The following is an 11,957-nucleotide window of genomic DNA, read 5'->3' on the forward strand; positions in this document are numbered from 1 at the left end:
CTATTAGTTAAATGCTTTTTGTACGTCCTCATCCCATCAAATCAACTAACACTTCCTTTAATTGGTTCATGAATTATACAGCTTGGCTGCATTATAATTTAATCACCAGTAAACATTCCTGGGGCCCGCTGTAAAGTGTATAGCGCTCATTAATTCCTTAATTTCAGCAGATGGAAGGGGAGATCGGATGAACGGTGGCAGTACAGAGCGCCTTGGGCAATGGAAGAAGGAAAAAAAGGTGGGGGGCCGTTTAGGTTTTTTAAGGGCTGTCAGAAACTCAATCTGTGAGCTGTCAGCAGCTTGGACCCGTTTTCCCCCGCCTCCCCCTGCCTTCACCCCACCTACTGCTGCAAGTGACTGACGGATTCATATGGAGGCTTGTCAACCCGTCTTTAAACATCAAGCCAGCGGGTAAACCAAGCCCAATGTAAATTAATTCTTGTCTTACGGGCCCCCCTTTCTCTGTCCCCATGAATATTTCATGGCGGGCAGCATAAATATTAATTCTAATAGCTCTGCACAGTGGTTATTATTTCTGTTTTATGACAAATATTCATAAAATATTCAGGAGCCTTTTTTAGAACATTTACACACTTGATTGTGAAATTTTCCAGCTTCCTGGGGACACAGTAAACATATTGGGGTTCTCTTGATGGACTTTTTTCTCTCTTAATTAATACTACGCCACATTAATATTTAATCAGGTTTAGTTTTCTTTTCCCCAGAAGTGAACCCTATTACATTTGAGGATTTATTTGACAGTATTTAAACAGGGAATTTTTATTCCCTATTATGAAATTGGTTTCCTTTGACACATATATAAAATGACACATTATAATCCATTCTTTTATTCCCTCCCCTTGCCCCCAAATCATACATTTTTTTGGTGTCAGTTCTTTATTTTATTTTATATACCAAATATCCTACCAACAACAAAAGTTAGCGTTTAAGTGATGGGGATGGGGGAGTTTAACGTAGCATTTTATAGGAACACTTAAGATTAAACATCATTTACTATAAATTTGTTTCCATTTATTTAATAAGGAAGAAAAGTAGAGGTTTCCTTGTTAGGAGCAGGAGGTACTAGAGAAAAGCTGCAGACAGGTAGCAAAGGCATCAGTTCTGGTATGAGTTTGCTAGTGCTTAACCCTGGAGTTCTTGCTCCGCTCAAGATTTGCTTTGCAGAATCTAATTATTGCAGGGGAGGGTTGCAAGCATCTAAGGAAACATGACTGCATTTGGGGAAGCGGGTTCAGGTTCCTGACCTCGGGCCTCTGGGGCTGCAGAGGCTTTCGATTATCTGAGACTGAGTTTGATTAACCTTGCGGATAGTGGAAATCGTGCCAGCCACATATTACTCTAAAGCGGTGCTGGCTGCCATCTTATTCTGTGATTCATAAAGCACCGCTGGAATGAACTCCAGGGGGAATGCAAAGATGCTAGAATAACAGCTGAGAGTAAGAAGGAGGCAAAGAATAAAAATGAGGGGAGAAATGTAAAGCAGTTTTGAATGGAGGTACTAATGCATCCAAGTCACTTACTACATATGGAAAGAGTTAATATTGCCTTCTCAAAAGAAGCTTTAAAAATGCATTGAAGCCCCTCGTATGAAACCATTTGCTCTGTCTACGCGTGCCTTTCGCTGTGCTTATGTCACGTTTACACAGCCGGTAGTTCTTCAGGCCGCTGTCGTGTGGAATGGCTCTCGCTGCCGAAAGGCCTGGGGTTCTTCGCTGGTGTAAATCCGCGTGACGCCAGTGGAGCTACTTTGCTTTATCCCGGCTCGAGATCCAGCCCATTGTTCTGTAAAACAGACAGACGGTGCTACCCGGCAAGGCGGCGCCTGTTCCCCCTGCCTAAGCTGGTGCGGCACCCGCTGAGATGCTGCTGAGATACCAGGCTGGTGGGGTGGGGTGCGGGAGGGACCCTGCCACCTCGGCTGCCTGGGCTGTTGGAGGCCGAGCACGTCTAACTGGTGGGTGGAAAACATCTAACAGTCATTACTCTGCACTGCTGGCGAAGGGAAGGAACATCTGCAGCTACGAAGGATGTTGTTCATCTCGCTCCCCTGGCCAGAAGCCGTGTCCTGGGAATAGTGCCCCACTTAGCTGCCTTTTGGAGTTATTCGACAGAAATGCATCCATTTGAAAAGAAAGATCCAGTGCCTGGAAATCGCTTGTCATCCCATGAATCATTATAGGAGCTCAATGAGCAAAACACTTGTGCCGATTAACCTGTGTTTTAGTGTTTATGCAATGTATTTTCCCTTATGGTCAAAACCTACAGGGTGAAATTACTTCCCAAAATAGCATCAAGCATCTTTCATCAGAAGATATCCCAGAATTTGAAAGACATCAGTGAATAAAACCTCCCAACAGCTCCTTCCATAAATAAGAGATAAGGATCATTTCATCCATTGCAGAGACGTGCAGAAGCAGTATTTAGGGTAGGAAGAGAACTAAGATCCATGTCCAGCCAGTAGTGCAGCCTCAGAAGATCATTTGTAGTCTGGTTACCCATGGGCAAAATACCTGGGTTATAGCTGCATTGAGAGAAACCTGAACGAGGCTAGGGAAAAGGTAGATGGCACCTATGTAACCAGTTTAATTTTTAAGAGGGGATTTGGGGATGCAGAATGTAATTATGGAAATATAATGTGCTCAGGATCCTGTGGCTGGGCCCCTAGTTCTCGAGAAGAGGCTTAGCCAAGGTTTCAGATTCAAGGTGTCTTTATGCTACGGGAAAGGGAGCATTCTTTAGGGGAACTGATTGATCCAAGTCAGGTATCTCCGGCTAGAAAGTCAATAAAGCAAGACGGCCTGGGTTTTAGCTGGGATTAGTCACTTGGATTCAAATCTGAACTTCCTTGTACCTGTCAGCCTGAACCACTAACTTGATTTGCCATATTATTGTGATAATTCAATGGTGCTACCCAAGAAAAAGACCTTTTTGCAATGCAGATTGTTCTTATATCTGGGCCAAGCCTGCCGTCCCACCCCTGTCTGGCTTGTGGTCCCTGTAGGATCCAGAAGTTTGTCGTTTTGTGCATTTTTGGAAGCTTATAGAACCAAAAAATATGGTCAATTTTAACAATTGTCGAATTCAGGACAGTTGCTAGAGATGGTACTTGCCTCCCTGCCAGTTCAGGCCGTAATGCCCCCCAAGGCTTTTCCATCCTTTGCGAGAACTGTGTTATTTCCTTCTCCGCCTGCTTTGGCTCTGTTTTATGAACCAAAGGGAGGAGCTTGCATTTGTGCCAATGATCACATAAGGATTTTACCTGTGGTAGCCTTTTAGAGAGCTACTGCACCGTACACTTCAACAGATTCATCTCTTTTTTTCAGCTTTATATCTCAATTACAAAAATTGTAGCCCTTGCATTGCCAGAACTAAGTCTTCCGGGAGAGTTATTTTCCATGGGGAATGGTGCCATAGCATCAGATAACATTGTGTTGATATCTCCATGTTGAGTAAGATGTTCTGTGATTTACGAAAGGCTCAATTTTCTAGCCTTCACTTCGACGTTTTCTATTTGTCTGCCTGGAAAAGAGGGTAACTTTGTCTCCTTTCCTCTCCTTTCTCTCCTTTCTTGCCTTCCTCTCGTTCTTTCGCTCACTCTCTTGCTCTCTCGTTCCCATTCTATTTTGCTCTGATTTATCTGGGGTTCTGTCAAAGTTCTGCCAGCAGAGTTTGCTGTAACTTTGAGATCACACAGGCATCTGATCTTCACTTTTTTTTTTTTTAAAGCAAACTGATGTGGTACGTTGTAAACTGCCAGGAGCACTTGCTAATTTAGTAGTTAATGACAGTCACAGAGAGTGTTTTTCTTGCCCCTGGAGAGGTTTTAGACACAGCTGGGGTAGATTTGCCACTATCAATTATGCACAATTTTAAACAAGAATTGGCCAGCAGGGGCCTCTTTTTTTTGCAGAGTGCAGAGCGTGAAGAATGGGAATATGGCAGCTGGTACCTGCCTACGAGGGAGAAGATATATAGGAGTCAAGAAAATAAGGGAAAGATTAATAGTTTGCTATTTTTAAAGTTGCGGTTTCAACTCTAAAGTTCAAATGCTATGTTAAAAGTGGCCCAGTGTTGTTTGGTGTTGTATTTTTTTTTAATTCAAGCATCCTAACTTTGTTGCAAGGCTTGATCTGGCCCTGATATAGCCACAAGCAAGGCAGTAGTCTCTGTTTTTAAAAGCCAGCTAGGGAGTTAGGTTTCTGTCTTAGGTATCACGTTGCATCATTTTTCATCCTTAAATGAAAACAAGGTATGAATTCAATTAGATTTAAAGGTATAGGTCAAATTTCACAGACAATAATTTTACAAAAAGGGCTTGGCTTTGGGCTCCCCTCCACCAATGTCAGCCCAGAGCAACTGCAGGTAATGGGAAATGCCAAGGATGAGAGTCTGACCTAAGTAAATAGCTCAGGTCTAGAGCAGTCAACATCTGGATCCATCTAGGTCAGCCTCATAGAAAAGCTATGTTTACATTACAAGACCAAAACTGGTGAAAGGCCGTGGCTTACAGGCAGAGCTTCAGTTCTCTTGAGATGTGAAGGCAGCTGGCAAGGCAGCGGAGCCGTCCTGCAAGGTGACTGTCAGGACGCAGGAGGAGCGTGCTTTAATCCCGGGCTCCGTGATACCAGGATTCAGGCACACGGCACTTGCTTGTCTTACGGCAACACTCGTAATTTTTCCATTATAGGTGCTTTGAGTCAGTGATGTTACATCCACAAAACAGGAAAACCACCACCCAAAAAATTCTCCTGAGGACAACTCTGAGCACTGTCAGTCGTTAATAACTTGGATTAACTAGGTTGGTTGCCATCTGGAACAAATGCAGTTCAGGATTAGGTGAATGCTGTTGTGTACATCAAAAAACCTTTCTTCACTTATTGTATGGTTGTGACACATTTTTCCAAAAATGCTGTCTCATGATCAGGTGTGAAATCAAACTTCTACCACCCATACTTTTACCTTCTCCTCTCGCCGTCTGCCAAGGGAAGCTATCGGGATGCCCTGGTGACCTCTAGGATCTTAGACGACGCTGTCTGAACAGTCCGAAGGCAGAAGCGGTTGGAATACCCTTTTGGAATGCCAGATGGCTGGTAGGAAAACAACATTGTATTCCAGCTGTTAGGGGCCGTATATATTTCATCGTCATTCGAAGGCGACTAGTTCTCATTTGACTAGGTACACAGTGAAGGTGTCATCAACACTATTAATTTGTTGGAGTTTAATCTCTCTAACGTATCTGAAAGCTGTGATAGATTAGATAAGTGATGTCAAGTACAGTGAGGAAGAGGTAGGATTCTGACACGAGATTTTTTTTCTTCCCTTTTAACATTTGTGTTCACGGTTTTATTATCTGTGAAAGCTAGCTGACAGGACTGGACCTTCTCTCACATCCCTCTCCTGGGAGAGAGAACAAAGGAGAGAGGACAGAGCTTTGCTTACGAATCACTTGGCTTCAGTCCTGCGTCTAGCAGCAGTGTTGCTACTCGGTGGTAGTTAGGGGGACATTTGTCCTCCGAGGCCTGGGCTGAGAGGCTCTACCGAGTTATACCCCGCAGAGCACCAGTTTGTAACTGGATGCCAACGAGTTTGGGTTGCCGCTAGGTAGATGCTGAGCCCGTGATGCAGGAGGGAGGATTTTGGTGCCTCTCTGCCCAGCCCTCCCCGGCGCGCACCTCGCCTTGCTGCTGATTGACATTACTCACTTGTTGCGGAGCTGAGCTAACAGCTTGCCAACTCTGAAAGAGAAGCTGCGCTAGATGCTAATCTAGCAGTATAATGTAGTATACTTTGATATGAGGCTGTGTTTCCTTGCCTCCCTGTCTACCAATTCTGATGACATCTGTTTCATATTTCCCCTTGATAGAAGTTGTGACACATTACAACATACAAAGCCTGGCTGATTCCTAAAGCGAGCTTTACAGAGGATGCATTTATGTGAAAAAAATTACACTCGGTAGTTGAGAGGGGCCAAGCTCTGCTTGGAGATGAATCCAGTACTTGTAAGGAGTTGTTCCAGTTACTGCTCTAAATGCTGGATCAAGGTCGTGGGTGCAGCCCTCTATCTTATGAGGATTTCCAAGAGAAATCCAACAGACGTTACCTGGACAGTTGGAGGGTCGGGTTTGTTATGTGATCAGAGCCATAGTAGCCTGCGAGAGGGACACGGGCGAAATGTTGCTCAGAAATACCTTGAGGAGCCGAAGGAGATGTATCATATGCCCAAGGCAAATACTTCACAGAGAGTGCATACGTGTAAATAGGCTTTACTCATGTGAGTAAGCCTCCTGGGGCTGCATAATAGACTGTGTGTGGTATGTGTCTCCTTCAAAATGATAATAAAGCTTTCTAATTGGAAGTATTTTAAGTCTAGACGGTAGCTCTGTCAGTGTTTTTCCCCTTCATCTTTTTTTCCTGCTTCTGAACAATTTTAAACTGACAGCCCCGGGGAGTGATGTTTTCTCTTATCTATAGGAGATGTACGGTGTGGCAGGGTAAGGCATCCCACCTTCCCCTGCAAGGACCGCGGGATTAGGAGTTTGTGCTGTTGTATAGTGTATTCTGTGTGTGCCATTACACAATGCATGTAGGGGAAAAAAATCCATATTAGCAGGGATGTCTATACTCTCCCACATCTTCCCCCTACACTCTTCTTTAATGGTGACACCAGACTGGATAATAAGAAGCATCTTGTATAAAAAAGAAGGGAATCTCAGACAAGGCTTTCAGAGTTCATTTTGTTGGCAGCTTTTTAAGTGGAGTTTTTTAGGCTCTTCTGTTTCAAATACCGTAATACTTTTTGAGTTAGTATCTATGAATTACGACAAGCTTTCTTGATATGCCAGGTTATAATCCTTTAGTGGTTTTGTTTATTTCAGAATATAATAGGAAGCCGTATCAATTATCATGACTGTATAAATGTTGTTCCTCTCTACTAGAATATTCATCTTGAGACATATCATCAGATGTTACCTGTTCTGACAATCACGGTTTTGTGCCATTGTTGGGCAACAGAAACAAAGAAAAACAAAATGTTAAGAGTGTAAGGGATAAAAGAGTGTTGAAACTGTTGTTCTTTTCCTGTCTTTGGAATCTCCGAGATCTTGAATGTTTTATTCCCGGCTGTTATTTTGTTACCACAGTGTGAATAGAAGTCATTATCTGTAAACATTTGAAAAGAGAGATGATTTTCATAACTTTAAATCCTACAAAGGATTCTAGTAATCTGCTCTGTGCATGCCGAGGTAAAGCTCAGCCTTTCATCTGGTCTGATCCCACCCAGTCAGTGTAAAATGTTCCTTTGGTGAATGTCTAAAGCATGCAGTATCTGTTGTGAGAGGCAGACACAAACAAAAAGAGGAAGCCTGGCCTTGAAGGCAGCAGCAGGAGAAGGTGTATTATAAAGAAAGATGTATTTACAGCCTTCAGGCCATGTTCGGTTGGGAAAAGTTTCTTTCCATAAGTTTTCAAAGGAAGCCTTATATTTTATTTTGTTCTGAATTAATCATTGAATGTGATCTTCGTCCAGATCTGCTTTAGTCTCCTATTGCAGTGGCCTCTTCCAATAGCTGAGGGACAGGGGACTCGCGTCTGCTCATCCTCAGCAGTTTGTCAAGAATTTTCTGCTGAAGAGCTTTTGAACTAGACTATAAAATTCTAAAAAACAGAACCGTTATAATGAACCAAAATGCCAAGGAGGAGTCAACGTGAGATGGGCACACCAGTTTCTGTGCAACAGTGTAATGTGACTGGTGTGTCACATTGTGGTGTATGTTGTTTTCTGGTTCTGCATCCGTGATTGAAATCAGGGCTTTTGCGTAACCTGTTTAAACGAAATGAGGTGGCAAAGTCCCGCTCCATCCTCTGGTGAAAAGCTGTTCGTAGCATGGAACCCACATCACTGACACCGAGGGTCTGACTTTTTAAGATGCTGAGTGCCTAGGTCTTGTTCAGACTCAATGGGAATTGCAGATTTTGATCTTAAAATCAAGCATTAATATTTCCTCTTTAGCTGTCTCAACAGCAAGGCTGATTGTCAAGGGGGTTATGCTGTACCGAGCTGCCTTCTGTGCCCTGGCACTGTTCTCTGCAGGTCAATGCTGGCGGAAGGGACGGGGAATTGTCAGCATCGTAATGTGGCACCTATTAGGTCTTATTCCTCAGTCTGCTTTACGGGATGCGGGACGGGAGTGGGAGACAGGAGGACTCGCACTGTGGGGCTGTGTGGGGAGGCAAGGGCAAAAGAAGTGGACTAAAACAGCAAGAGGAAAATCCCTTTCATGGGCACTGAGTCGTGCAGTGCTGTTATTAGGGAAGAATGCATAATACTGGCAGACAAGCTCTTTTTTTTGTCTTTGACAGAACGGTAGCAATTTTTTATTTACCTTTTGCAGAATGTCATTGTGATTGTATTTGCTAGTTGGGTGGAGACGCTGGATCCAGGGGAAGCTCAGAGGTAACTGCTGGATTGAGAGCGAGCTATGAGACTGAGATCGGCTCCAGCTGTATTTCAGTCACTGCTGCCCACACCGCACTGTCCGTTAAGCCCTGACAGTGCACGCAGCACCTTGATGCGCTTGGAGACTAACCAAGATGTGAGGAGAAGAACCAGAGAAGAGAGGTCCTGTGCATGCGCCAGTGTTCTCTGGTGCCGCAGGTTTGAGTGGTGCTGGCACTTCCACGTTTGTGTGTGCCGTCCGTTTGGGTAAGGATTAACTCATACTCTGAATGTCACAAGTGATGTTCTCAGCATGTTAATGCACTTAATTGTTATGTTCTCCCTAGGGTATTTTTCTTTAATCTCCCCTATGAATCCATCATGGAACGACTGTCTCAACGAAGGATTGATCCCGTCACTGGGGAAAGGTTAGCACTAATGTCTGATGTTTAACATTTTTCAAGACTGCCAGTGAGATGAAAGCACCAGACAGACTTCATAGAAATCTAAGGAAACTCAGGAATGCTGTACTCTTGCTTAGGGACTTGAGCACCAACCCACCTACGTGCTGCAGCAAGCTCCTGCTCTCAGAATAGGGCGTTTTAAAATCTTGGAGCCTGAAATCTACGGTAGCAAGTAGCTCAAATCTAACATTTTAATGGTAACTAAGTTGGTTGGTAAAATAACGCTGAGGGAAGATGTCTGAAACCTAGCCTAAATGGAGATGGTTTTCAGACATTCCCATGGGCATTTTGAAGGCTTCCCAGCCAGGGAAAATGGAAAACTTGCTGCATTTTGCTTCCCCCAGCTCCTTGATGGTTCCGTCTGCTGCGAGATATTAATGTATTTCCTGCTCGGTAGAGCAAACTCATTTGAGTCACTGAGTCACTGCAAGGCTGGGTTCTCGAATGCGGCAGTTCATCCCCCTGGCAGTCACATCGCCCTGTTTCACCAGTGACCTTCAGGTTTACTGTCTCCTCCACCCTTGTTTTTCGGGGAACAAGTAACAATGAAATATCTTCCTAAATACCTGCTGGAATTGGTGTGGATTTGCAACTTCACTTGCGCTCTGTTTGTGTGATTCCCCACACTTAAATTTTAAACCACTATTTGACTTTTCTGATGGTTAAATGCATCCTATTGAATCCAAGACAAATACTGAACCCTCAAAGATTAAGGCCATAAATACTGGATTCGTCCCAAAGTGATACATGATTATACAGACATCTCACTCGAGGTGCGACATTAACTTGTGACGGCAACAGTGATTTGCTGGAACTGTTCTCTTTGTTTTAGCAATAAGCGATGCAGTTGTTCAGAAGAAATGAACAGCGTGAAGCAAATCATTCACACATCTCTGCATTTCTTATCATTAGGATTAGCCTGTTCGGTATCTGCTCCAGTTAACACGCTTTCTTCTTCCAAACTCTGGGTTTTATTCCTTCCAAATTCATAGTGAATTGAATGGTTTTAGATGCTGTATCTAATCCTCGGCATTATGTTAAACCTGCACCGCTGGCCCCAGTGCAGCGAAGAGGGTGGCCTTCGGCTGTGCTCTAAATACTTCTAGTGTGGAATGAACGCTGTGTCCACGTCACTGTACCAGCTGGAGCTGTAAGGCAGTTCTGTGCAGAGACACCGAGGCTCTGCTTCTCTCCTTGGTTTTGCATCGATCCCAACGGTTTCAGAAAATTTGGCTGGGCGGGAAGAGGGATAAACTGGGTTTGTGTTAGGGCACAGGAGACATTTACTCAGAAGTAGAATTAGCATGGCAGGAAATTTAAATATGTGTTTGCAACAGAGCCGTTAGTGATTGCTGGGAGCCTCTGGCAATGCAGAAGCATCGTCAGAATTCTCTTTGGTGTCAGCGGTCCGGGCAGACCGAGCCGGACGGCGGCACTGCTCCAGGACTCCGGTGATGAAGATCCTCTGTCTTGCTGAAGCCTGCTGACTGGTTGAGTGACCCTACAGCTGTGAATTCAGGGAAGCCAAATTCTGGCATTTTGGAAATTTGAAATAACCAAAACCTACCTCAGAGTGAATTAACCTCTTTTTATCTTCAGCTATTATAAAAAAGTGTTAGCAATTACATTCTACCTGGTATCTGCCCAGAAATAGAGACTGAGGTAGAGTAATTGTGTCTTCTTAACTTGTCGATCTTTAGCAAACACAGTACTAACCCGACTTGTCGTGGCTTATCAAGAGGAAGCATACCTGTCTTTCGCGCTGGAGCTTGTGGTGATTTGGAGCCCGTGTCGAGCGAGGGCTGTGCTCCCGCTACCCTTCTGCCGCTTGCTGGAAGCACTCGGCCACATGCGCGCTAATAGGAAATACTTTCAAAATTTAATACTGGTGATCCCAGCCCTGTTGCTGCACTTTTGAATCTTGGCAGGGAAGTCCCCAATGTCTGAGAGCCTTAAGCACATTTTAAGTTACAGGGCCTTCGGCAGCGCCTGGACACAGGGCTGTGCTTGGGCTCGCTGATTCAGCGCAGAGCAAGCACTCAAAGTTTGGCAATTTTTTCCTGACTGACGTCCAGCATCAGCGTAACAGTGAACCACAGCAAAGATTGTTAACAGATGCTAAGGTTTCAGGTTAGGCTTTATTAGATATATTTTTTTAAGATAGGAATCAAAGATTACAAGTAAAGCGTGTTACCTGGGGAGTGGATCTGGAGCAGATCTGGAAATGCTTCTGGACCTGGAGCACTGGGCACGTAGCAGGGATTTCTCCACACCTTGTGCGAAGTGTATAAACGCTAGCAGCACTCGCTCTGTGTCACCTCAAGAGAAACTCTTGGCTTTTGAGTATCCAGGATTCTTGAGACCAGGAATGACAGATTACTTGCCCTGAAATTTCCAATCATTGTTCTAAAACCCCAACCTAGAGTAGAAAGAGGCATTTCCAAGGAACTGGGATACGCGGTATCTTAGGAAATGGCCGCGGCGTCCTCAGCTTGAGCTGAAGCAGTGGCATTTGTATCTCATCCCCAGATACCACGCTACGTTCAGACCAGCACCCACACCGGAGATCCAAGCCCGGCTCAGGCAGAACCCTAGAGACAAGGAAGAAAATATTGAGAAGCGCGTGGAAACCTATTACAGGAACATCAAGGAACTGGAGGATTTTTATGAAGATGCCTTTTATGTCAATGCTGACCAAGACCCTCATGTTGTCTTTGAGTTTATAGAAAGCTGTATCATTAAGCCCCTTCCATGCAAAAAATTAAAAAGTTTATAATTAATAAGGATGATTTCTGGAACAGTTGATTTTAAACTTTTCCCGGGAACGTTTGCAGGCCGGTCACTGACGTGGCAGGTTATCGCACGTGAAGAGGAAGTCCGGCAAGCTCTCTTAAATCTGAAGCTCACCAAGGCTGAGTGAAGTACAGCGAGCAAGAAATTCTGCTTTAGGGGAAATTTTTCCAGCTTTTGTTTTGTGATCCAAGGTACGAAGCACTGCGGCTAGGGAAGGTCCTGTGTTTAATTCAAATATCTTTTTC

The 11,957-nt window shown here is 44.2% G+C and overlaps 1 protein-coding gene across 1 annotated transcript in view; it reads left to right on the top strand.

Moving 5' to 3' along the window:
- AK8 (adenylate kinase 8) overlaps window positions 1-11,695 on the top strand; it is a gene marked incomplete at both ends in the record, with an annotated part of 73,700 nt that extends 62,005 nt beyond the window's left edge. Inside the window, 2 exon segments of the mRNA XM_082327370.1 lie at window positions 8,803-8,883; window positions 11,449-11,695. Coding sequence (XP_082183496.1) covers window positions 8,803-8,883; window positions 11,449-11,695 — 328 coding nt within the window.
- Between the last annotated feature and the right edge of the window lie 262 nt (window positions 11,696-11,957).

The sequence above is a fragment of the Platalea leucorodia genome, assembly GCF_965183815.1.
Source record: "Platalea leucorodia genome assembly, chromosome: 15".
NCBI lineage: Eukaryota > Metazoa > Chordata > Aves > Pelecaniformes > Threskiornithidae > Platalea > Platalea leucorodia.